This window comes from Saccoglossus kowalevskii, chromosome 16, assembly GCF_978046115.1.
Source record: "Saccoglossus kowalevskii chromosome 16, keSacKowa6.1, whole genome shotgun sequence".
Classification (NCBI taxonomy): domain Eukaryota; kingdom Metazoa; phylum Hemichordata; class Enteropneusta; family Harrimaniidae; genus Saccoglossus; species Saccoglossus kowalevskii.
In genome coordinates, this window is record NC_140656.1 from 20,149,762 (window position 1) to 20,177,558 (window position 27,797).

A 27,797-nucleotide genomic window follows, 5' to 3' on the forward strand; every position below is an offset into this window, starting at 1 on the left:
CTCGTATGTTTGATTTGAGTGTCATCTCTTAATTTCTCATATCAATCCTTTGGATGCTATAATTTTTCTCGCCATGAATATTTAAATTGTTAATGAATTGGTCTATATTGTTGTAACCTCAACTTGCAATGCTAGTGAATAGAGGCATCCGGTAACGGCAAGCACAAAGTCCTTGGCATGGCTTTGACTTAATGCCTTCTATTATTAGTCTTAATATGTATGTGTATGGATTGATCAACAGATCCTCATAGCTGCTCGTTTATTATCTTGCTTGCAATGTTAATGAAGTTTGAGGTATCGGCAGTTGCACTTACAGTTGTATTTACATTTTGTGAAGTTACTAGTTGACAGGAACCAGTTGGACACACCCAAAAATAAAATAACTGTTGTTTTACTGCTTTTATGAAAATGGCAGTGGTGGCAGTGTGTGTTTGAATTTCATGTAAACAAAATATTTTATACACGCTGCGTACGTCAATACGAGTCCAATATCGAACAGGACGTGACACAATAACCGCCACCCTTTAAATATACGTGTGCGCGTTAATACAACTTGCGGGTAACGTCGCAGCCAATTGGGAGCTAGTTCTTTATATACTACATTAGTTTTTAAAAACAGAAGTCACACTGATGGATTATAGGGTGTTTTATGTCAATGTTAATAATTTGTTATGCGTTTGATAACATGAGTAGATATAATCTAAATAATGTCAAACTTGTATATAATTTTTTCGAAGTCTAGTGTGAAAATATTCAGAAAATTGTTGTTCAAGTTCAAGACATTTTTGGTCACAGTCAAACTTTTCACTGGTCACAAAGCGAATCTTACTCATTGCCTGTGCTGATAATTGTGAATCATTTACAATACAATCCTTGGGAGTACTAGACTAGGCTTCAATATCAATAGATGGAAGAAATCACAATTGTTTAAGAAGTAATTTCTGGTTAATACACATTTATCAAAAATAAAACTGACTTTGAAAACACTCTTTTGGTCAAAATTAAAGCAGTTCACAGTTTTGATGAAATTACTCTAATACTAATGTTCAAGCACACACCCCAATGCTTAGAGTATTCCACATACATTTTTCACTGTTTTTATAACTGATCAAGAAAAATGTGGCATAATGCGTCAATAGCATAACCCTGTTTATTAAAGCGGGAGTGTCGTCACCTGCGCACGCGCGGAAATTGAGTTCCAAGCGACGATAACAACACGCGCTAAAACCGCAAAAGCTCATGGGTAGACGCTTGTTTGTAAACAATGACACGCTATGGCCCTTCTGACGCATGCGCAGGTGACTACTCCCCCGCTTTAAACATAGTTACAAAACATTGGCGGATCCTGGCGCGCCTCCCCCTAAATCTGCGTGCAAAAGGAGTGAAGCACAACATAGCACAATTCAACTACATGTATAGTTGTTTCATTATATGACATCATACAAAATGTTACAAGCTTTTCTAATGAAAACATCAATGTATGCATTTACCGTTATAAATATTTGAGTGAGTGAGTTCCTCAAGAGATTGTAAAGGTTGTTTTTGCCGTTACTAGACTGACCCTATTTTGGATTTCTTGGAGGCAACTTGTGTGTCTGAATAACGTTTTTAATTCTTTAAGACCGTATTTTTCATATTTCTAACAGCTGTTTACTCAAGCTACACAAAATCGCATACACCATAAATATATTTTGGTTTGATTGTAGATAACATATATTGAAAGTTGGCTGTTGGGGAAAAGCTGTGAAATGGTTACGTTGAACAGCGCCCTCAAACGATGGATTATAGTTGGTACATTCATACATCGTCCCAAGAGGTTGTTGGCGGGCGAGAGATTTATTTTTGAGTCGGGTCTAAGCTAATGCCGGATCTAAACGTTGATGTTGTCATTCTGCGATCTTTGTATACAACTTGTGATGAGAATAAACATGATGTCGGGCGTGTAAGCATCCGATGTAAACATAAATACCATACTCGAGTAAACCATAGGGAATCTGAGCTAATTGTGAATGAAAATTTTTGAACGTCATGATGCATTTAAAGTTATTGAGGTATTTTATCATGGAAAATATATCGATGTTTCCCTGTCCCGGTGATGTGTGATGCATACGGAAAAAAACCACGTGTTGTTTAAATGACAAGGCTTTGAAAAATGATATCATTTCTACCAAGATTATGCACATAAATTTGTCCACTGTTGAGGGACTGTGATTTGTCTAAATATGTGACGACTGTTGCGGCTGGCAATCGCGATGAATTTCTCGCGTGTGTATTTTTAGTAGTTTCTTGGCAGCAATGTGCGTTAAAATACGACCGCGAGTACATGTATATGGTCCTGCCATCTGCCACGTATAAATGGAAGATGCACCCCTCGTCTAATATAAGTATTCGATTTACCCGAGCTAATCTGCGAACCAACTGTTCAAATAAACGGTCGTCATTTACGGTATCGTTTTCACTTTGCTTCCAACATTGTGGCAAATGTTGTACATTACAATACTATATGGCGATGTTTTGTAGAATACAGTCGAACTCGGCGAAACTCGGCCAGATGAAATCACCGTAGTGTGAAGTGGTCAATAGTCAATAGCTATCACCTTCAAGTTCTTTCATGTCTATTTCGTGTGTTTATATGTAGCGGCATTTCGTTTTAAGATGATATACTAGCATAAGCCACACAGCACGCTCAGCAACGCTGCCGGTTCACTGACGTTTCACGGATGGTTTTTATTCGTGTCACGTTAATATATGGAACATTTAAAATGGTTAATCGGTGGGAATAAAAAAGTGGCTAACGCATTTTGGCAAAGCGTTCCGGTTTTATTGGAACGTTCACAGCCATAGCTGCGCCCTCTAGCGGCCGATGGCCATAAGCAGAATTCTTTGCCAAATTCTGCTAGTAATAAAAACACCGCACACGAATTGTTACTTTTCAAAAAAAAAAATATTTTATTTTGGAGACGTACAGAGCAAATTTGAACATTGTTAATACTTAACGTTAAAACTTATACTTATTTTATCAGATTCTTGCGACGATGGTAGTTGGTACTCTTCGCGAGGTTTACTGGATCAGGATGGGCAGCACTGAGGTCTTTGTCACGCAGATCACGCATGACGTGTCCTACTATGGACGGCACAGATTTCAAAATATCTTCCTTTGCGAGTCTGTGAGCTTTCTTCGTAATCTTTACTTTGCTTGCAATACCTGGAATGGCGGCATGGGAATGGTTAGTAAGCGATCGAGTGAATACACCACTCACCTCTTCAACAGTGGCATTGCAAGTATGTGTCTTGCTGCGAACAGTGCATCTCCACAGGTTTCCCCTTTTTCTGGCTCCGGATTTAATTGTGTAGGAATAGCCTTCTTTGTCTACTAATAATTTTTTTGATCGTTGGGATCCACCTTCTATAATTTCATATTCTGGTCTGTCAACTACTTCTATATTGTCTGGTAATATGGGTATTAATTGTGGCTCCACTGTTGGTTGATTATCTGCAATGGTAAAAGGTATTGAGCCATGAAAAGAATTCATCGTCAATTCAGTCGGCTGTTGCGAGGGACTCACCGGTGATGTTATGCCAGTAACATCCAAACCTATGTCAGTGTTGGTCGCCGGTGTCTTCTCCAATACTATGTCAGTGTCATCCATCTCTATGTCGGTCTGGGTGTTCATTGTCCCGTCACTGTCCATAGCTACATCCATCGATACTGGTTCTGTAGATTGTTCGACATGTTGGTCAGGATCTGTAAATAAAACTACTGGTACATCTGATGAACCACACTTGCCACAACTCCAGCTAAAACCTTGCATTCCCTCACTCACCAAACGCTTATACTCATCACATTTAATACCACTATCATATAATCTGTGCTGCCATCGAGAGCAGTTATCACAGCAGAGAGCATGCTGATGGGCAGCGACAATTCTCTGAAACATAGCACACAAATCACTAGCATTACCAGCATCAGTTACAGAGTAGCGTGAGCTTGAACGACGAGTATGAGTACTGGAACGCGAAGCCATGATAATTCTTGAATGATTGAGTAGCACTCAAACGAGAGCTGTAGCAAACGAGGCGGAAGAATTCTGAACAGAGATCTGAACACAGAATGACTAAAGCGCTTTCTTGTTGTGCTTATATATGTTTTTGTTTGTGCATATCATTATAAATTAAATAAAACCATTGGCTGGCTATTTTCGTTGTGATTGGACAAAACGAAAACCTCTTTATTAGCGAAATGGTGTGGATTATTTCTCATACTGACCTTCGCTAAAATAAAAGAGAGGGAATCTTCATTTTTTATCGCTTTGTGTTTATTTCAAAATAGAATAACACGTATGAGTTAGTTATTTCAGACAGTTGCGGCTGGCAATCGCGATGAATTTCTCGCGTGCGTATTTTTAGCAGTTTCTTGGCAGAAATGGGCGTTAAAATATGACCGCGGGTATATGGCCCTGCCATCTGCCACGTATAAATGGAATATGCACCCCTCGTCTAATATAAGTATTTGTTTTTTTATTTCAAACCTTCGACTTACCCGAGCTAATCTGTGAACCAATTGTTCAAATAAACGGGCGTCATTCAAGTATGGTATCGTTTTCACATTGTGGCAAATGTTGCTAAATTACAATGCGGTATGGCGATGTTGGGTAGAATACAGTCGAACTCGGCCAAACTCGGCCAGGTAAAATCACCGTAGTGTGAAGTGGTCAATAGTCAATAGCTACTAGTATCACCTTCTTTCATGTCTATTTCGTGTGTTTATATGTAGCGGCATTTCGTTTTAAGATGATATACTAGCATCTGCCTCACAGCACGCCCAGCAACGCTGCCGGTTCACTGACGTTTCACGGATGGTTTTTATTCGTGTCACGTTAATATATTGAACATTTAAAATAGTTAAACGGTGGGAATAAAAAAGTGGCTAACGCATTTTGGCAAAGCGTTCCGGTTTTATTGCAACGTTCACAGTCATAGCTGCGCCCTCTAGCGGCCGATGACCATAAGCAGAATTCTTTGTCAAATTTACATCATACCATTGGCTGGCTACTTTCGTTGTGATTGGACAAAACAAAAACCTCTTTATTAGCAAAATGTTGTGAATTATTTCTCATACTGGCCATAGCTAAAATAAAAGAGAGAGAATCTTCATTTTTTATCGCTTTGTGTTTATTTCAAAATAAAATAACACGTATGAGATAGTTATTTCACCGTGATTCAACACATTTACTACACTGGTCTTCTCACCGAACATGAGTATGACGTACTTGGATTATATTTACTGGGATGACCGAATCAGAAATGTACAGTGTTTTTTTGGCAATGAACCACCTATGTATAATTGCTGAAGACGTCACGTGACAACCAGGTAATATCATGAGTACCTGTGTTTTTGTGTGTATCAACCAACAGTAATAAATTATGTGTTTCAATAGAAATAAATGACGTATTTGGAGTAAAAATCATAATAGAAATACTTTAAGCAAGCATCACACCTTTAACCGACTTGCTAAAGAGGGATTCCTGTGTCATATGCCGCCCGTGACATGGAAACAATGGCAAGCTTCTAACAATAATCACACCTCGGACGAAGTGTTAAGTTTATCATGCATGCGATTTACACGTAGATATTTCACATTTTTGACGCTCCGATTAGACGAACTCGAACGTTTTTGTAAGCATAAAGTTATTATAAGAAAAACATGACACAAATTGATAGTATACATGAAAAACCATTTTATTTCCAATAACTCTAGCACCACATTTCTGTGTTTACGTGCAAACAGGACGAAGGAAAAAAAGTGTATTTATTCCGTGGCGTCAGTTTAGGACCGCCTGTGAATCGCTATGCAAGTTCCCGTTTGTAATTGAATTATTATTTGAGGCGTGGTGAGAACCAAAACCCAGTTAATAAGTTAGAAACTAGTAGTTTGCTGTATATAGGCCCGTGGTCGATCTTATCCGATTTCCGGGTTGGTGCATATACTGCGTGATATCGAAGGGGTGAACTATTATATCACATTTACCTATTACAATGTTATGTCATCGTGTTCAGTGTGAACATTTGAACTTGCCGACGTGTAAATGTTTTTCTCTCAAAACTATTACAGTGTTAAGTCATTGTGTTCACTGTGAATAGCTCAACTTAATAATTTGTTAAGTGTTATAGTATTTTATCCCCAGCAACGCTACCAATTCAGTGACATGTTGTTGATTTCAATAATTCGCATGAATGTTGTCGATTTTAGTGTCCAATACTATAAACCACGGTTACTAGTATCCGTGAATAAACCAAGTGTTTCAGAACGATTCACAGATGGATTCGATTCGTGTCACGTTGAAATAAACTTTTGGCGTTTTAATTATTTTTTTAACGGGATTGATACATGTACTCACTAAAATTTGAGCCCTTAAACTTGTAACTGTGTTCGACAAACAGGAAAATGTTTGCAATGCTTCATATGCGGAACTAAGCTGACCATTAAAACAGACTATCGTACATCTTCCATACTTTCATTTGTCTCATCCGGTGTGCTCACACTCACACATATACTAGTACATTGTATCTCGCTGGGGGAGAAGAAGCAGTACATTAAAATTCTGAAACTGAAAATATTGAATATTGTTAATCGATTGGAATACAACGCATTTTGGCAAAGCGTTCCGGTTTTATTGGAACGTTCACAGCCATAGCTGCGCTCTCTAGCGGCCGATGGCCATAAGCAGAATTCTTTGCCAAATTATGCTAGTAATAAAAACACCGCACACGAATTGTTACTTTTCAAAAAAAAAATATTTTATTTTGGAGACGTACAGAGCAAATTTGAACATTGTTAATACTTAACGTTAAAACTTATACTTATTTTATCAGATTTTGGCGACGATGGTAGTTGGTACTCTTCGCGAGGTTTACTGGATCAGGATGGGCAGCACTGAGGTCTTTGTCACGCAGATCACGCATTACGTGTCCTACTATGGACGGCACAGATTTCAAAATATCTTCCTTTGCGAGTCTGTGAGCTTTCTTCGTAATCTTTACTTTGCTTGCAATACCTGGAATGGCGGCATGGGAATGGTTAGTAAGCGATCGAGTGAATACACCACTCACCTCTTCAACAGTGGCATTGCACGTATGTGTCTTGCTGCGAACAGTGCATCTCCACAGGTTTCCCCTTTTTCTGGCTCCGGATTTAATTGTGTAGGAATAGCCTTCTTTGTCTACTAATAATTTTTTTGATCGTTGGGATCCACCTTCTATAATTTCATAATCTGGTCTGTCAACTACTTCTATATTGTCTGGTAATATGGGTATTAATTGTGGCTCCACTCTTGGTTGATTATCTGCAATGGTACACGTAAAAGGTATTGAGCCATTAAAAGAATTCATCGTCAATTCAGTCGGCTGTTGCGAGGGACTCACCGGTGATGTTATGCCAGTAACATCCAAAGCTATGTCGCCGGTGTCTTCTCCAATACTATGTCAGTGTCATCCATCTCTATGTCGGTCTGGGTGTTCATTGTCCCGTCAGTGTCCATAGCTACATCCATCGATACTGGTTCTGTAGATTGTTCGACACGTTGGTCAGGATCTGTAAATACAACTACTGGTACATCTGATGAGCCACACTTGCCACAACTCCAGCTAAAACCTTGCATTCCCTCACTCACCAAACGCTTATACTCATCACATTTCATACCACTATCATACATGTGCTGCCATCGAGAGCAGTTATCACAGCAGAGAGCATGCTGATGGGCAGCGACAATTCTCTGAAACACAGCACACAAATCACTAGCATTAGCAGCATCAGTTACAGGGTAGCGTGAGCTTGAACGACGAGTATGAGTACTGGAACGCAAAGCCATGATAATTCTTGAATGATTGAGTAGCAAACGGGAGCTGTAGCAAACGAAGCCGAAGAATTCTGAGCAGAGATCTCAACACAGAATGACCAAAGCGCTTTCTTAATGGGTTTATATATGTTTTGTGTGTGCATGTCATTATAAATTACTTAATATCATTGGTTGGCTGTTTTCGTTTTAATTGGACATAACGAAAATCCCATTATTAGCGAAAAAGTGTGAATTATTTCTCATACTGTTCTTAGAAAAGAGAAAGAATCTTCATTTTTTATCGCTTTGTGTTTATTGCAAAATAAAGGTTTAACGTATAAAACGTATTTTGCCGTGATTAAACACATTTACTACACTATTCTTACCGAACATGAGTATAGCTTGGATTACATTTACTGGGATTACCGATTTAGAAATATACAGTGTTTTTGTGTGTATCAACTAACAGTAATAAATTATGTGTGTTCAATAGAAATAATGAACATATTTAGCGTAAAAATCGTAATAGAAATACTTTAAGCAAGCATCACACCTTTAATCGGCTTGCTGACGAAGGATTCCTGTGTCATAGGCCGCCCGAGACACGGAAATAATGGCAAGCTTCTAACAATAATCACACCTCGGACGAAGTGTTAAGTTTATCATGCATGCGATTTACACGTAGATATTTCTCATTTTTGACGCTCCGATTAGACGAACTCGAACGTTTTTGTAACCATAAAGATATAAGGAAAACATGACACATATTGATAGTATACATGGGAAACCATTTTATTTCCATTAACTATAGCACCACATTTCTATGTTTACATGCAAGCAGTAATATGACGAAGGGAAAATAAGTGTATTTATTCCGTGGCGTGAGTTTAGGGCCGTATGTGATTCGTACTAAAACATATACTACAATAGCTGATTTTACGTTTTATTTCTATTGCAAAACATACATTGGAAGCGACACGTCAAAAGGCCAATCTTAGTAAATCTTCCGCTATGCGAGTACACGTCCGTAATTGATTTATTATTTGAAGCGTGGTAAGAACCCAGACCAAGTTGATAAGTTAGAAACTAGTAGTTTTCTGTATATAGGCCCGTGGTCGATCTTATCCGATTTCCTGGTTGGTGCATATACTGCGTGATATAGCCAGGGGTGGGGTGAACTACTTTAAACCGACGTGATAATGTTTTTGTTTTTTGATAACCTTTTTAAACTATGACACTACGGAGCGGTTGAACTTGCCGACATAATTATTACAGTGTCATGTCATTGTGTTCAGTGTGAATAGGCGAACTGGCCAACGTCATAATGCTTCTTTGTCGGTACCAATCCTAATCATGCCAATTGGTGTCCTGCAGGGAACAAAACGAAACTTTTGCTTTTTAGAATACATATTTTAAGGATCAAAACGTGAACATCATCAGCAAGCAAAAAACGAAGTTTTTTTCATTTTTCTCATTGAGAACTTGAAGTCCAAACCAGTACATGTATAGTGTTTTTGTTTTTAAGGAACACGTTAGACATTAGATTTACTCGTGTTTTTGTTTTTCAATGTGACGTACCCGACCGTAGCCGTATAATACAATAAATGATACATGCTCAGGACACTAAAAGAACATGAAAAGGGCATTTTATTTTCAATTTAATTACTCAGATACCACCACTCAGTATCGTACTATTTCCAGTACATCATTCAACCAATTGCTGCGATACCAAAAAATTCTCTACATATTCACAATTAAATAAAGATGTCAGACTAGTCTGAACACAGAAAACTACCATATATAAAACAAAAACTGTATTTGTTGAAAATTGTATGCGCATTGCACAGCGTAAATTTCCTTTGTTTTTATCTATGATGATCAGTTACGATTTTAAAACATTCAGACTATATTTTAGATGCGATATATATTGCATTCAGTGTCATCAGCATTATAATAGTATGCCCTCATGCAGCTTAAATAAAATTCCTTCGTTTTTATCTATGCTCAGTTCATAATAAGTATTTTAAAATATTCAGAATATATCGTGAATGCTATGTCTATCATGTTCAGTGTCATCGTTGACGTCATTGTCCTCATTGTTGTGTATGCTATAGTTAAAATTGGCAAATATCTCATACGCCACAGCAAAGGCATGGAATCTGTAGAATATCGCGAGTGGTAAAGCAAGATTGGAAGAAATGAACCAAATTTGATCATTATAAACGGGATTTTCCAATGGATCTGTGTAATAATTGGGATCACTCATTATGAAACTGTCCAAAATCCATAAGCCGAGGTTAGCGATGATGATGAAAGTGACAATCTCGTTTAACACGCGCGAGCTTACCGCTCGTCGAGGGCGGTATTTCAAAGCTGTCAATAAAAACGATGTCTGTACAATTGTCTGCAATGCAACGGTCGCATAGGAAATGCATAGTATGGCTGAAAGTGCTTGTTGTACTCCACTCGGTGAGTCAAACCTAAACGCAGCCACGAATTTGAACACGTACCATAGGAAAACCCCATTGATGGAAATAATGAACAGTGTCTGTACACGCGTTACTGATATCTGTCGATATACGTGCGGGTATACAAGCTTGAATCCCATCCAATTGCACAACAACAAGGATGTGTCAAATATAATTAGGTAACAGTATACATAGAGGGCGCTGTCTCCGTGATTTAAAAAATGCTTCGAAAGAATCAGAAGTATGAGAACAGGGAGCACACCTGCTGTAAGTCCGATAGTGTAGCACTGGCTCTGGTGGCGTGGTGTGCCGTTAACTGTACCGTATCGGGTAGGACAATAGTCTTGTGATGGAATTACGCTATAGTCACCGAAATCAACGGATCTGACTAGTTCCTGAGATGCATCGTAGTTACTATGCACATCATCTTTCGTCTGGTCATTCGTCTTATTACTGTTGTCCGGTGCCGATGTTGCGCTGACCCCTCCTTTTGCTAATTCTTGTTTTTCGTTGTCATGGCGACAGATGCGACAGCATTTAGTGTATAACCGAAAGCTATCATCGGTATTGTGACTTGTATTTGTAACGCATGTGTCTTCCAGGGTTTCCCATTTTTGATACAGCATGCCAATCGACACCAAGGCAAACTCAGTTATGAATGGCAGAATGGCATCTTCTACTCTTGTTATCATCAATTCCAGCGTGTCTGTGTGCCCACATGTGCCCTGTTCGTCTTTGGCCACGCCTTCGCTGATTTCCCAAACATATATGTATAAATATATCAACACATTGGTTGCAATTATATAAAACAGTGTGTACTGAAACCAACGAGTATTCTGCAAAACTGCACCATGTAATTTTACTAAGAAACACATTTGAATTACGGTATGTATTAAAGAGATTACATTTAAAATTAAAATCATACGTTCCCATAGAAAATGCTTTTCAGAACTATCGCTCAAACATTGGATTTTTGCAATGATATGAAGTAATATTACCAAAATCGTCCCAGTTCCGAAGAAGATAACACCTATTAAGTTCAAGTTGACATGAATGTGGCGACGACTACACACGAGAGAAACGTAGTTCATTAGCTGCTTTAGCTGATTTCTGAAATTTGGCGCACATACGCCTTGCTGATGAAAGGTGTCCATATCGTCGGTTTCGCTGTGATTGCTCCATCGTAGTATGCCCATTCGCTGCCAACGCCCGATATTCCCCATGTACCAACACATCAAAAGTATCGTCAGCAGAATAGAAGACGTGTAGTAAACGATAACTATGACGTGGATAGTGGTTGGATCGATGTTGTTTGGAATCCAAATACTGAGGTGTAGTACAACCCCCAGTGACATAAACAAGCACATCACCAATACAGCGGATAAGCTACCATCTTCTCTGTCTACAGATGCTGTTTTCACGCGTTTCCCGGCTGTGAGCGGCCCCCATACCCACCTCACCCTGCCTTCCATTGTACAGATATTCCCGATTCACTGCAGATAACAATGATATCCGACCACAGCGAATTTTAAGATCTTATATAAGGATTCGCGTTGACGTCACGTGGGCGGTATATACTAAGAAGATACCCTTATTTGGATACAGTGACTAGTATGACCGCATTTTTGCGTGGGTTTGGGTCTCATCAAAAGTCAAATGGAGCTAAATCGAAAGTCGTTGATATATAGGGAACTATTTACTAAATCGAAAATAAGAATATATTGTTGTGAAATTTGACGGTGACGTCAATGCTTAACAATAATGTATTTTCCTGGAATCCCTACCCAAATTGGCAGAAGACGAAGCTAAAGTTTACGGCATGACATACACAACGGGGCTTACTATTTACTATGAACTATAGAGGGACTGTGGTAGTTATAAACAGCGAATCAGATTTCTCGTCTTATCTGTGCACATCGACAATTATCAGTGAGAAATGTCACCCGTTGCACAGCGTCGTTTTGGCTACTGGTCCCACGCGACTAGTCAAGGTCATAACTACTGGGTTTTGGAACACGTAGCAACGAAAGGGGTGGTTATGTTGTCTGTCTAAGTATGGATACGAACGTTGCACATTTAAATATATATTGATAGGGTGGGGGAGTTGACAAATGCTTTTCTTGTTTCTCGAGGCATAACATATTTGCATAAATTCCGTAATACTCCGTAATACGTGACGTGAATAAACAATTGAGAACACCAATACGCCGGCGGCCCGGGGCACGGCCCACACAATGCTGTCACTGATTTTATTTCTAATATCACACCACAGAAGAATCTTTCTTTGTATTCATGTTGCGGCACGGGTGCAGCATAACAATATGTAATAATAATTGTGTAATCCGTTTTTCAAATTGGAAATTGAAATATCACAACACAACGTTTTGCGTTGCATGAAAACTACACGTAGATGGGACTACTACATTAACACCACTTGCACAGTAAATACTGCGCAGTACTTCTCGTAAATCGTCATATATTTCTGGTCACGTGACATATGAATACATGATAGACGCTGTAACCCTGGCTGATGAATGTACAATGCCGTTTGAGTCGTCACATGACCTACACACATCCAGAAGTCTCTACCTGCAGACAGTGTTTGTACGTCACCAAACTTTGTAACAAGTTATCATTCGAGTGTCTCTCTCTTGCCCGTCACGTACACCCAGCGTATTAATCGTAAGTAATCAAATATGCCTTATTTAAGTTCAGTCCTTTCCGTCAAAAGTTGTAAAACAATTGTAGAGAAATACTCTAGGAGTATAGGAACGCGATTCTAGCCTCATAATGGCGTCATTACCGTGCATGATTGTATTGTATTGCATTTTGTGTACATCTCAGACAGAATTGAGTATAAATACTGATTATATTTTTTGTGTACACAGAACAAGATGAGATTTATTACATTGGTGTTAATCAGCTGTTTGCTGTTTTCCATGTACTCCGCCATGCCACTGAAGAAATCAGTGTTTGCTAAATTTCTGGAACAGTATAAGCGTATGTAATTTCCATTTTCTAAGTGATACTATTTGCCTGGTTTGAGGTTGAAATCAGGTGACCGTCTGTCTCGTATTACTAGTAGCATCAATCATCCACACATTCAGTCACGGTATGTGAAGACACACACTCTCCTAACCGATGTCGATTGTTATTGAAAGTTGGTTGTTCTCAGCGAATTTAATTTAAAAAATCGCAGTTCCAATGACATACCCTGCCTGTCCATGAGACACACCCACTTACCGACTATTGCACACACACAGTTCAGTGTATGTGAGCGGACAATGAAGCGGGTCTTTGAATCAGTTACAATTCATTGTGAACATTGCAAAATATCTAATACAGTACTATTTGTTGAGTTGGGAGCCATTTTTCAAAGCGTAAATAGCTTCACTCCAATTAAGATTAACATAATATTCTAGAAATATTATCATATGTATTAGTATATTCTTCTGAGTGTGCAAAGCGAATAGTGTCACCTGTTGTTAAACACGTGACAAGACGTAACTGCTTAAAGGGTACCACCATTTAGCTCCACGATAATATAGTCAGTATTTAGAATTCAAGTCACGATAGTGGGACATTATATCTTGCAATAAGTCAAACAACTACACTCCATAACAGCGTCAACGCCCCAATGCTATTAGTACAGTGTTGCAAAATAATGTCTTGTCGCCAACATTTATTGAGAAGCAGAGAAACGTACTCAAAATGGTGGTTAAACCACGGAGCATCAAATTAGTTATGCAATGGATATCAAAGTTGTTGACTCATTTATAAGTTAGAAACAAAATCCCGCCCGGAGTATTCTTTTGTACATACGAGGTACATGTTCATCCATGTCGAGGGTAAAAGGGCAACCTTACATTTCGTAGACCTATTGTAATGGATAATTAGACGGGTATACTTTATCTTGTTATTGTTCAGTTGAAATGCATTTGAAGGATGAAACAGACTCTCACGTATTTGTTACAGGTAGCGCGTGTCGTGGAGTCATTTGCTTCGATGGAAAGGTGTGTGTTGAAAAACCTAATTACGTAGGATATTGCTACCCCGGTGAGTGATGTGTACTACTAGTATTTCCAGTACTTACACATTGTACGTTGTTAAGCCAGGTCACGTGTGACCCGCACACCGTGTAATACACTGTGCTGATTTATCCATTGTTTACCTGGTGCTCATAAATTAATTGCCTCGCATCAATGCTTAATATAAAACAATAGCTTTTTTTAAATTTATGTGTTTGTAATGTCATGCTATATTACGGGAAACATGTTTTGCTTACAGCTGAGATTGCGGAACAGATGAAGGGGCGAGGTTCCATCGAAGGTAATTACTTGTTATATTAGTTGTGTTCACGTTACACGAAGTACGGGCTAAGATTTAAGCTGATTTAGGCTTATCTAGCATATTTGCGTTTCGGCTAGACCCAATTGCGTCCACGCACAGGGAGGGCCAGTCGTTAGCACGGGCTAAGGGGTGCCATTAGTCGGTGACCTTTGGTATGCCGCTATATACGAACGAAAAAATGGATGACACGCTCGAGGTTCTATTTCTGCTGCTGGCATGTTTCGTTCTAATTTTGAAGCGACGTGCAAGGAACGCGAGAGAAGACGGACCCAACATATTTGGATGCACAGAAACAGTATACAACGGCGTAACAGAATACAGACTTTTATTAATGCATGTCGTAGACAGCGAACCAAATTTATTTTGTCTACAATTGGAGCTGCTGTACGCTCTACTACAGCGACGCGGATTAGTGTGGAAGCGAGCGCTGAGTAATGACTGGTGGAATAGAGTCGTTATACGAACATGGGACAATTTTCACACCCAAAGGTCGCCGCAGAGGGCGCTTAGCCATGGGCTAAGCGTTCGCGCATACTTCGTTAGCCCGTGCTAAGGGTCTAGACCGCGTCTTAAATTCGGATCAGATTAACCCGTACTTAGCATTCCTTAGCCCGTGCTAAGCGTTCACGCACGTTTTCTTAACACGGACTAAGGAATTTGACCTCTTAGCCCGTGCTAAGGAGCTGTGCGTGAACGCAACTATTGTTTTGTCGTTTATACGGGTCAGATGCAATTACATCGAGTCAAGCCACTATTTTTCCGTCGTTTACTTGCCCCAAAGATAATATTGATTGTGAACATGATACAGTTATTTGGGTAAACATCTTTGCGCCCTCTAGTGGTGACTGTTCTAATTGTGATACTTAAGGTAGAGATGCAGTTTATTTGGCTTGCTTTTTAATTGAGTAATTAGACAATGAAGATGGTATTATATATCCAACATGTTATATATTTCTGAAAGCTTATTATACAAACTTTGTAAAACTTGTCTTTATTTTAAATATCCAGAATGAGTTTTTGCTTTTGGGTCAAAAATATGCTTTTTTGTACAAAAATGGTTTAAAAAAATTAGCTTAAAAACTTCAAGTCCGTTTGTGGGTAAAATTACATCACTGGATACCTTGGTATACTACTAATTCAAGTGCGTCCACTCATCTCTCTAACGGCTTTCAAAGTCGCACAGCATGACCTCAAAGTTCACTCTTTTCTATTTTTGCATAATTTATATATCCATGTTAATTGCGGACTTGTTATTTTTGTTCCACTCGCCGTAATAAACTGTCCGGACGCATTTTGAAGGGGGAACACCTTGTCAATAATGTGTGAAAATTTCGAGGCAAATGGCCAAAGCGTCTATCAGCTATTTTAATTTAAAACCCAAGAATTCACCAAAAATAGAAGACGAGAAAAAGGCTAATTTGCATATTTGCGCGATAAACCGGGAATTACTGCTTTGTCATACTTTCTAGACTATTGAAATTGAAAGTTAACGTATAGACATAGACATTTTATGTAAAATCGTTGGACCAGAACAACTGCTCTTGAATATATAAATGAGAAACACGTCATTCATACCAGTGTTTTGATGGGGTCGGTAAAAACACGTGGCAATGCCCAGTAAATATGACGTCATCTCATGAATTATTGAACAGGGGCGGTCCTAGGAAGGTGAACTTTTATTACGATCAAAACATCATGGCTCTTCTTCGATGTATTTTCAATAAAAAATCTACGAGTATTTCAGAGCCTATGGTTTACCGTGAAGAGTACAAAGTGGAATATTAAATTATTTATCCTCGATGATTTTTATGTAGTATTGAGAACCAACTCCAGGAAGCGAACGCACAATAATGAATAATTGCGTAATCCTGGAATCGAAACGCGAGGCACAGAAGTTTCGTTCATCGTTTCCAATCCCATTTTCCCACTGCAACATATTTGTTAAAAGAAATATTTGAATTCTGCTCGTTTTTTAAGGAGGCAATTTATCAGCGCACGGATGTACGTACAAAACATGCTGTTGTACTACCGGCGACGGTCGCCTGCAAGAAGAGAGCTCCAGCTCCTAACGTAAAAGTTTTAAAATTTCGACTGGTTTTAAATAATTAGTGTTGGAAATCTGACATGTTTTAAGAGTGCAAAATTAAGGTGCGTTTTCGAGCGGTCGAATTTTTCTGAATAGAAATCGGCAAATGAAAAAAATAGGAGTGCTAAACAGTGTGCTTCGTTAGTTAAAAAAAAAATGGAATGTCCGTCAAATTGACGTAAACTTCCCCATTTTTCACGGAAAAGGCAAAGGTCGTGGCCGAGTTGCAGGCTAAAAAACTCAAAAATCAAAACAAAATCATCAATCAGTAAGTATTATGACAAGGAAAACAAAACATCAGACGCGGAGAAGCGGTCAGCCCGTCAAAAGAGTTGTTAATGTATCAAGTTGCCTCTCTCGGTGATTTATTTTTCATTGAAATTATTTGCTTGTTTTCAATTAATTTTTGCGTACCATTGCAATTTATTTTAGCATTGTCAGTTGTTTGCTTCATTGAATTAAACGGAGTTCGTCCGGTTGCAAACAAAGCTGTCTCGCACCACCTAGCAAAACTTGCGAATGATCGAAGTAGAGGTATCCATTGAACAAAAGATACACGAAAGTTTGTATCTCCCCGACCCAGTGCAATATATCCGGTTAGAATCAAAGCTCACGTATCCCTTATTTGAGGGACCAGATTCTGCCGTAAATTCGGGATGGGATTTAGAAAAAAATAAAATGGGACTTTTAAGGTGTATTTTGGCGTCATTTTCGGACATTTCAATCATTCCTGATGCCTAAAATAGAGTCTAAGTTTTACCGTAGTCATTGACGCCTATTCAAGAGTATGATGTTTTTTGTGACTAGCGTGAATGGGTAAGCTTCGTTTCGACAATGAGCAGTTATCACTGTAAACAATGTTAAATTATTCTTCACATGCTCAGTTTATTTTTTGAGAACAATTATTTAAAAATAAAATCTCTCAGTCAATCAGTAACTCAGATTTACGCCTTCAGGGAAAATCACGTTTGGACGCTCACATCGATTTTGTTTTTTGTTCAGTGGGCTGATGCCTTCAGTGTAGCTTTTGCCTCTTCCGACATAGAAATCATCTGAATCTTCTTTCTACCTCTCTTTCTTTTCACACCACGCATAATGTAATGATAAAAATTAGGAAAAAAAACGCTGAGGAAATATAATGTTTGATTTGCCAGCGAGCGAGAACTGATTTGAAAATAATTGCACATGCGCGTAAATTGAATGAACTATGACCCGTACAATCTCGATTTGCATATTGTCAATCAAAGGTCCTGTTATTTGATTACTCATGCAAATTAGGCAATTGGACATAAACATTGCCACGTGTGAGTGTTTTTAATTTTTAACCAGAAAATAAACAGCAATTTTAATGGTGTCCAATAAGAATTCTTTGGTCAAATTTTCACAGAATGTTCTTTAGATACAAATCTAAATAAAAAAGGAAAAAAAAACTATTTTTGATTGAAATTCACAAATAAACTGCATCTCTACCTTAATAAGTCAATAATAATTCGCGCCCTCCAGTGACGAATCTCTTGTGACGTCAATGGGGAAAGCGAAGTCGGTCAAATAGACAAATACATTCGGACTTAGACGTACATTATCTACAATACTAGTATAGCAAAGCTCTCAAAACTGCCGAACCACGGATCATTGTATTCTGTTTGCATCAAAGAAACTCACAAAAATACCATTAAAGCGCGGTTGTCGTCGCGCAGCGTATGTTCGAATTTCATTTAAATAAACAATGTAATTTACACGCGTTGTATACGTCGCTATGAGTCCCATATCGAACAGGACGCGGCACGACGACTGCCGCGCTTTAATGGTATTTTGGTTTGCTGTGTTCAAACCTAATCAATTTCTCATCAGGTGATTATTCACATTCGTTCTACAGCGTTTGTCATTTATGTGTTCTAAATTGTTTTTAAATACAGAGGATAACAAGATTGAGAAAGATCTGATCAAAATCGTCGACAATCTGGACATGGAAGAAATCCGAGAATTGAAATCATTGCTACGAGAAAGACAACTCATCAAATAATATCAAATGCAACTGAAATACATTCTATAACAATGTAAAATCGCTTAGTTTTCTATAACGCTAAAATCTAATTTGAAATTTCCAATATCATTCAGAATCGCATACTCATGCACTGTATTTTCATTCACGTTTATGAGTATTTCTATAACTTGTGCCATAGTAACTTGTGTTAAAATTTGGAATCGATTTGCAATTATATCTTACACTGTGACGTGATTGTAATAACATTTAATTTTCAATCATTGACTGCATATTATCAACTATATTTGCATAAAACTTGTGTTTGTAACCTTATTTTTTCTTACCAGATGAGATTGGTTCTTCATATTGACTCCCTGACGACTTTATTTCACAGCACAGTCGACATCGTCTTATTCAATGTCTTGCACGAAGGTCATATTTCCCCCACATCCATGGTCACTGTGAGATTACTAGTGTCCCCACACTCTTATGGGTACGTTACAGAGTTTTATAAAACATTCTCTCTAATTAGATAATATTAGCAGACCAGCAGTCCCGCACAAAATACCACCCAATAGCGTGTTGCGCAATTCACGAGCCGGAACTTGAAAATAAGCAGACGCCATTGGCAGGCAATAATATTGTTAATACAATTATGGTTTTATTCGATCGCATCATAAAAACGCTAATCATTCACAGCTAACATTTTTTTTAAATACGCATGCGCACCGATTGTTTCCGAACACACAATAACAACCGCTGCACATGTCTATTAGTGTTTTTTACTTTTCATCAAAGGAATACTGTGCATTGTTAGTTTACGGTAAAGAGTAATACCATTTAGTCACAAACATGCAGTATCAAACAACAATATTAAAATATAGCTGCAAGCAGCAATGATCGACTTGAAGCCGATATGCTGTTGAACCCTGTTGCTAGGGACACCCCAATAATCAAGCTATCAACATAATATTCCACATTCGCGATCAAAAACTTTGCATGCATTCATATGGTTCTCAACAGGTTGTTATGAGTTGTTGCTATGAATAAAAAATGCCCCTATATAATCTTTATAATTAACAATTATGGTAATGTTGCAAAGAAACGTTGTTTTCAGGCTCATTACTATGAACGTTGTCTTTGTTGCTAAGAACACATCCACCTCACACCCTCTTTAAAGCGGGAGGGTCGTCACCTGCGCACGCGCGGGAATTAGGTCCCAAGCGATGATAACAACACACGCTAAGAACGCAAATGCTCATGGGTAGACGCCTGTTTGTAAACAACCTGACACGCTATGGCCACCTGACGCATACGTAGGTGGCGACTACTCCGCTTCAACAGTATGTTTACAAGCACTTTTATGAATATTAATGAGGTTATACGAGCATCCAATTATACTCACTTCCACCTCCCATATTATCATAGCCAAACTAGGTAAATTATTATGTTATGAATATTCAACAATCTGACAATAAACTTTCTTATACACGGATAAATCTTGATATGAATACCAGGTGAAATGATATAATAACTTAATGCCTTTAATTTGTATACGTTTGGAAAATACATTACAATATATAACAATTCTTCATCTAATATCAAGAGTTATCAATATAAATGTGTGACACGTGTAAGTAAAAAAACTTCAAGTAAAAAAACGCTGTGGTTCTAGAAATACAAAATGTGATTCTACATTTATGCAGCAAATATAATGACAGCATTTCAGATTGGTCTCCAAACTTTACTGTAAAATTCTTTATTTTAACTGGAATTATTTTTTGCTGAAATGACTGTTTCTTGTATGGAGTTTATTGTGACCGATTTGTTATTTGAGGGAAAAAAAAGGTATATTAGCTACTAGCGAAACTAAATTCTAAGCAAAAATAAAACTGTAACATGATTGGGTAAATTTATACATAGACTGAAGGGGATACACTCGAGTTATCATCATCCACGGATTAGCGAGCTCGATCTACACATTCTCCCCACGAAACCTTGTAGGATTCTACCGAGAAGTTGAGTATTTTACCTCGGTAAAATCCATATATATATATAATTGGAGGCGCCTCTTAATCATGCACTCAATTAGAGTTAGTGTAACATAAATATAAACGTGAAGAATCGCCGATTCATTTTTGGAGATTTTCCATAATTCCTAATTGTCTTCGGTATGTGGCTTAGTACTGAAATAAAAAAAATCTACAGCTGTTCGAACTGTTTAAGCAGACCCTTGCTTGATTCCATGCATCCATTCATTTGACGTATGATACAGAGCATCGGCATGAAACATGGGTTAATCTGTTCAACGTATTGACAAGGGGAAAAGCGGGCAAACAACATAATTCTCCCAGATGAAGGAATTTCACAAATATAGGAAATGCAATTTTCAAGATGATCAACTATTCATCAATAGTATATAGTCTGTCTCCAGCAAAGGATTGTGGGTAAAGTATAACATAGATATTCCTGTTAAAAATTGGGAAAATAATCTCATCTATAACTCAAAGCTATTGATATAATTTGCATTTGCAAGAGAAAATTCTGTTCGGATAGTCACTTCATAACTACCGCAAATATAACTTGCAGATTACATTTCAAAACACACACACTCACACACATAGATAGCCTTTATTACTTTCTTCAAGGAGCAAAGTACAAATTAAAATCAGTCACAAAAATTTTTCATCTTATTTGCTATATTGTGAACATCTATTTACTAAATTAATTTTGATCTTAACGCAGACCCTGCTGTAGTTTAATGATATTCATCTGAGTGACATTTTTAATTGGCATTTAAATATATCAGTTTTGGCGTTTTCTGTCTTTACACAGTTTTGTATTGACCTCTATGAAAACTCTATAGTAAGTATAATGCGTATACTCTCGGGGATTTATTCATAAAAGTTGTAGCTACATTGCTCATACACCATTCACACACTTCTAAGGGTTCACATAAGTGAGAAAACACACAGTTCCTTCACTGGTCATACATCTATATAGTGACAATCATAACCACTGGTGATAAATCAGCTTCAAATTATGTGGTATACAATCACTGACATTTTTATTCAGATTGATGTGGGTCCACAGTCTACTGCAGACGTGATCTGACTGAATAAATACATTATGTCAGTTACTGCAACCGGTAAATATCACCCAACCACAATAGCTATTATATCATTCAAGAAACATCACTCCTTCTGGACATTCAACTCAAATACACGTTATATGTGCAACAATGCATACAATAAAACTGGAAACGAATGTATACAGTGTTTTAGTATCGTTTGGAGCCACACAGCCATTATTTGTGATGTCCTTAACATAATACAAAAGTCCCCTTTTATATCGAGATTATAAGTCATCTCTCTCTAATCGAGCTTATTGTGAAATTATTCTTCACGCTAAAATTTCACATCTTATAATTCTGATGATACGTATACACGATGTTGATTGAAAGACGCGCCTCGTCGTGTATGCCTTGTAAGTTAAGTCACAAATAATACATAGGTTTTAAACTATTAAACCATTCCAAATGGTCAGAATATTTAATATAACTCGCAGCCAAGCTGACAGATCACCTTTATTATATGTTTCAGTATTTCAGACCCCCAATATTTGTGAAGCAGATAATAAACTACTAAGCTTAGACAATTACAGAGCATATGGAGGGAATATAACTAATAGCATTTACCCATTAATTCCTGACTAAGTGGTTTTTACGGTATTTTACACGTATTTTATCTCTTTTATTGCAGTTATGTAATACAAGTACATTAATTAGTCTTGCACATTTGTAATGTTTGACTAACTGGAGCATGACCGAGATTGGAAGTTAGATATAACAGTACACCTACTTTGCACTAAATATGTAAATGTGTATAGGTTTCTCGTATTGAAAAGTCATTTCTATTTCCGATCACAACTGGTCGCCAGATATGACGATGTTGATGGCTTCTAACCTCAGCATGGTCCTATCCACATCTCACACAGTCTCAGACGTTTTCCAGAAAGTCTGCAGAGCTTTGTTTCTTAATATACTACTGGCAACATTATATGGTATCAACATAGTTGTATTTACGCGCCAACCAAAACTACTCAATCAACTAACTAATTTAGAGTACATTATTTTGTTTTGATCAAGCCAAATTCTATTCAGATAACCTACGTGTCACTACCTTTACTGTATGTCATATCATAGATTACATCATTGACGATAATTTCAGTATGACTCTTCCTGAATGATTGTACCAAACAAAACATGAGTTTACACAAATGTGTAATGGTATAACAAGGCGTGCATCTATTGTGTTTATTTGACGTGATTGTAATCGCATTTCACTAATATTTATCACATCATATCATATGTATTTTCTCACACAACGACTTTCAGTACGTCTACATGCACACTAAACTGTGTACAGTTGGTGGATTGGCGTGTCACATACGGAGGCGGCACTGCGCTTGCATCTCACACTTTTAAAACTTTTCCTGTGTTTAATAACGTATGTTGGGAAGAAATCCCACACACCAAGAGCATCGATCAAAATTTATGGCACACTGTTAGTTTTTTTTATCTCATACAAACGGTAAAAAAATGTTTTTTCATGCTCTTCGTAATATACGACTGTATCGCACTGGAGGCTACTACAAATTGACAATCTACATCGGTTATTTGTCACTAGACACGAGGTCCATTACTGCCATCGGTCACAGATCGCTGAGGTTAAATTTCACACTGAAGACTAGTATACAAAAACACTTTACAGTGATTGTAACTGGTCTCCCCGGCTGATCTCTACTTATATCCATTTGCATAAATTCCGTCATACGTAATACATTGTCTTCATCCAACACACACAATGCTAGAGTAATTCACAATATCAGAGTTTTCGAACCTGGTGACTATATTACCCAACAGACAAAGACATCTTTCTTTGCATTCAAATCATGTCAGAATGTACGGCGCGCAGCATGTTATAACCAATAGGTGACCTTTTATAACTAATTAGGCGATAAATTGAAAACTGAACTTTCTGAAGCCATGCATTTACCCAGTGTCCCGGACTATCATAATTCGATCTCATGCCATTGACAAAGACACATATATTGCATATTTATATCATAAATTTGTATCTGTTGAGTGTATTTTATTTTCAAGCATATGGCCGCGGTACTTCTCATAAATTAGCCCAAATTGATCACGTAATATGTGACAATTCAGTGCTACGTAGGCGCAAACATGATGTATGTACCACATTAATGATACACACACATTTATCAACCCCAGCCTTTATATAGTGTTGGTACTTAGACGTCGTCGCATCCTGTAACAGGTAGTAACTGGACTCTCCTTCCTTACATAACTATCGCATTGTAAGTCGGAATTTTATTTGTTATTGTGAAATATTCGTTGTTTTATTTTACAAATTATCAATCTAGAAGCAACTATTTATCACACTGACTGAAGTAAGAAGGTTCAATTTAATCAAATTGTTTCTTGTATGTGCAGGAATTACATCTTAGATTTCAAGAACATCCAAACACTGATCTTAGCCTCATTATGATGCCACCGTGATTCGATTGTATTGTATTCTGTGTAAACCTCTTAGCATACACAGACAGGATTGAGTACAAATACTGATTATATTGTTTGTATATACAGGACAAGATGAGATTCGTCATAGTGACGTTAATCAGCTGTTTGCTGTGTTCCACGTACTCCGCCTTGCCGCTGAAGAAATCAGTGTTTGCTAAATTTCTGGATAATTATAAGCGTACGTACTTTAATCTTTTCCAGTTTGTTTTCTATTGCAAAGACTGATACCGTTTGGATAAAATGTTGATTTAAGTGTCTGTCTTTGTGAGACAGGGTTTAAAAGTACAGGCAGGGTGACACCTACGCATGGAACTTTGTTTCCTGACACTCACTCACATACTGACTATACATAATTTAGTATTCATGCAGAGCTAATGAAATGAGTGTTCTTAAAGCCGTTGAGTAAGCAGGGAAACAATATGGCATGGTACACAATATTACACATTTACGCTCAATTAAAACTATTTTTGTTAAATTATAAATTAGTTTGGTGGTGAGAGCAACTATTCGATGTGATTTCAACTTAATAATTAAAACTTACAGGGATATCACAGAATATGACGATTATTACAGACAAGTCTGTTCCCCACTCGCCATTTTATCGGTATGACAGAGATCACCTCCGTAGTTTTAACCTACCCGCTTTTTGTTTGGAAATCCATTATGTTTTAGAGTGTATCGTATTTTGTCGAATTGCAGTCGCTATATCGGCTCGGGGACGTTGAAATACTAGATAATGTAACGCGTAAACTATTTGGAAAGTACTATTACACCCATAGCATTAAAGCAAATGGAGTACTTGCTGCTAGTATGTCTTGGGAAATAGTCATACTGATTGTGTCTGAAATTATTGTCAATGTTGTAATCTATGTTAAGGCACACACATGACGTCAGCAATTATGGATAACAGGTTCACCTGTTTGTATTTTAATATAATCATAATTGTCATTATTTGCTCCACGTATTGTTACAGGCAATGCTTGTCATGGAGTTGTGTGTTCAGAGGGAAAGGTGTGTGTTGTAAAACATAACCACGTGGGATATTGCTATCCCGGTAAGTCGTATGCACTGGTTGCAGTAATTAACATATTGCAATTCACGTGTGACCCCAACAACGTGCAATACACTGGCGGTTGTTGGTTTCACTAAAGTTCAAAACAAAACTATAAAGAATATTTTTTTACAATCATTAATTTGCAATTATATGTCAAAAAATACTTGGACAAAAAAAAAACTATTTATTTAGAAGCATGTATTAAACATTCATAAATATGTATGACTTACTGAATGACTCGACAGTATTAGATCAGTGTGTAAAATTTTATTTGTTCATTATTGGAACATATTAAGAGCCACTACAAACGTAGTAACATCACAGGATCAAGAATTCGATATTAGTGTTGTGAGCCGGTATGACGGAGTGTCATGTTTCATGTGCATGATATATATCATACATTATCAGTATCCTTATTAATGAACATGTATATTTCGGAGATGTATTGGTAACATAATTACTAATTTTGACTATCGCTTAATTCATCATATTTATATACCTTGGGGGGGGGGACAAAAACAACTATTTTGTATAGTACTCTTACTGGTACAAACATAGACATTAAAATTATTTTCCGTTTATCAGAATGGTATGCAATTTTGTTAGATGAAGAAAATGGAAGACGAGACGAGATCGAGGGTAAGAATGTTGCCATTGTTTTGTACGAATCGAAAACATAGTATTAATAAATTTATCCGTTCTGGCCCAAATTCAAAATTTCTCTTATGTACATTCGCTAATTGTGTTATCACTCTAGTTGACTGGAAATAATGTTTCTTCGTTTATACTGGTCACATACAAGTACAACAAGTCAGTTCACATTCCTACATATTAATTACTAATTATTGATGTATTTATTTATTATGATTATTTATTTCATTTCGTTAGGAAATATATTTGTTTATTTTTTGTAGAATTTATCTCCGACAAAATGTGTTCGCATATATAATTGTTATTCATCATTCATCATTCATAGTAGTGAGTTTAATAACTTCATAAAACCCTTTCCTTCTATTACAGATGTCTAATTATGTTCATTCTGTCGAGTATATCCTTAGGATATGATTTGCTTTTGTGAAATTTACCCCCAATGTTAATATTCTCTGAACTAATGTATTCATGTAAGTCATTGTTATTCACATTTGCAGTTAATTTGATAATTCCAGTCGACTAATCCTATTCATTCATGTGTTTTATATACTTTTTTAAATGCAGATGCTAGCAAAGCTAGCAAAGAGGACAAGATTGGGAAAGAGATAACCAATATACTTAACAACCTGGACATGGAAGAAGTCCTTGAATTGAAATCATTTTCACGGGAACGGACTTCCGATAAATAATTATTAATTTGATAGCATTATTTGTCAGTCATATGATGTAACAATGTATAATCGAATACATTTCAAAATTATCATTCATAACTGCATATTCACGTAACTTTATTTGAATTGATTACTAACTCAAAAGTGCTTGTTAATAGTAAGATTCAGTTATCACAATATTGAAAAATGTCATTGTATTCTAGCTCACTTATACTGCTAAATACATTTATTAAAAAACCTCAAATTGTTTGTGGCTTGTTTTTTTGTGAAGAACAGAGTTCGTCAAATTATAATCTGGATGAATACATATTTTTATATCGTTGTTTGATATTGCATATTAATGATCAAATTTTATATAACTAAATATTTTACATTTGCTCTACATATATTTGTTTGTATTCGTTCGATATAATGGAAACCACTAATCTACATGTGCAGTGAGTACTATTGTACGTTCCAATATAGCAGTGCGCATGCGTATTAGAAAACCACGTTTTTTTTTCATCGAATGAATGCTTGATGTGTGTGATGCAATATTAATTACACACAAATTACGAACATATAAACACGCCGGCGAAATTCAAACCCATAACAAATTCAACAACTTATACAAAAGTCAAGGAACAATATTAAAAGTTTGTCAATCCATATCGCACCTTTCATAATAAATTGTAATTATTTCATATGATTGCTTAGAACGTCTTAAGGGGTTAGCATACGTTCGCTGGTTCAATTTTTTGGCCTCAATTTACAGACTGAAACATACATCTTACCCATACATGTTATATACCATAATAAAGATCTTGTTTCAAACTTTGGAAATATGGCAATTTTTTTTAATTATGCAAATACCAAGTCACGTGATCACAAGAATACGCGAAAATGGAGTAAAACGGTTAATGACGCAATTAATAATTAATTTGCTGCACGACTGAATATATTTTTTTATGTAAATATTATAGAGAGGTGCTTCATGTACAATGTTCTTCGTTTTTTTGCAACTATAATTTGTTTTTATGTAGCCTTATTTCAAATGTTTGGACGTTAATACCTGAGTAAAAACAACATGTCTCTATATAAAAATAAGCAAAAAAT

At 37.0% G+C, this 27,797-nt stretch overlaps 3 protein-coding genes across 3 annotated transcripts; 2 read left to right on the top strand and 1 right to left on the bottom strand.

Moving 5' to 3' along the window:
- Positions 1-9,868: 9,868 nt before the first annotated feature.
- On the bottom strand, positions 9,869-11,807 carry LOC144354659 (uncharacterized). Its single transcript, XM_078010313.1, has one exon. The coding sequence runs from the start codon at positions 11,774-11,776 to the stop codon at positions 9,869-9,871; it is 1,908 nt and encodes a 635-aa protein (XP_077866439.1). The 5' UTR covers positions 11,777-11,807.
- A 1,049-nt stretch (positions 11,808-12,856) lies between these two features.
- LOC146733742 (uncharacterized) lies at positions 12,857-19,039 on the top strand. The gene is made up of 5 exons (XM_085491542.1): positions 12,857-12,986; positions 13,193-13,304; positions 14,280-14,360; positions 14,592-14,633; positions 18,657-19,039. The coding sequence occupies exons 2-5, from the start codon at positions 13,199-13,201 to the stop codon at positions 18,761-18,763; spliced, it is 336 nt and encodes a 111-aa protein (XP_085347668.1). The 5' UTR covers positions 12,857-12,986; positions 13,193-13,198; the 3' UTR covers positions 18,764-19,039.
- Positions 19,040-24,014: 4,975 nt separating this feature from the next.
- LOC102807937 (uncharacterized) lies at positions 24,015-26,946 on the top strand. The gene is made up of 5 exons (XM_006817995.3): positions 24,015-24,103; positions 24,393-24,504; positions 25,300-25,380; positions 25,966-26,019; positions 26,596-26,946. Exons 2-5 carry the CDS (start codon positions 24,399-24,401, stop codon positions 26,718-26,720), a joined length of 366 nt encoding a protein of 121 aa, XP_006818058.1. The 5' UTR covers positions 24,015-24,103; positions 24,393-24,398; the 3' UTR covers positions 26,721-26,946.
- Positions 26,947-27,797: the final 851 nt, after the last annotated feature.

Excerpts from the sequence above, each read along its gene's own strand:
- LOC144354659 (XM_078010313.1), bottom strand. The coding sequence starts at position 11,776 with ATGGAAGGCAGGGTGAGGTGGGTATGGGGGCCGCTCACAGCCGGGAAA.
- LOC146733742 (XM_085491542.1), top strand. The coding sequence starts at position 13,199 with ATGAGATTTATTACATTGGTGTTAATCAGCTGTTTGCTGTTTTCCATG. Across the intron at positions 13,305-14,279 it reads ATTTCTGGAACAGTATAAGC|GTAGCGCGTGTCGTGGAGTC; the intron begins GTATGTAATTTC and ends TATTTGTTACAG. Across the intron at positions 14,361-14,591 it reads CGTAGGATATTGCTACCCCG|CTGAGATTGCGGAACAGATG; the intron begins GTGAGTGATGTG and ends TTTTGCTTACAG.
- LOC102807937 (XM_006817995.3), top strand. The coding sequence starts at position 24,399 with ATGAGATTCGTCATAGTGACGTTAATCAGCTGTTTGCTGTGTTCCACG. Across the intron at positions 24,505-25,299 it reads ATTTCTGGATAATTATAAGC|GCAATGCTTGTCATGGAGTT; the intron begins GTACGTACTTTA and ends GTATTGTTACAG. Across the intron at positions 26,020-26,595 it reads AAGACGAGACGAGATCGAGG|ATGCTAGCAAAGCTAGCAAA; the intron begins GTAAGAATGTTG and ends TTTTAAATGCAG.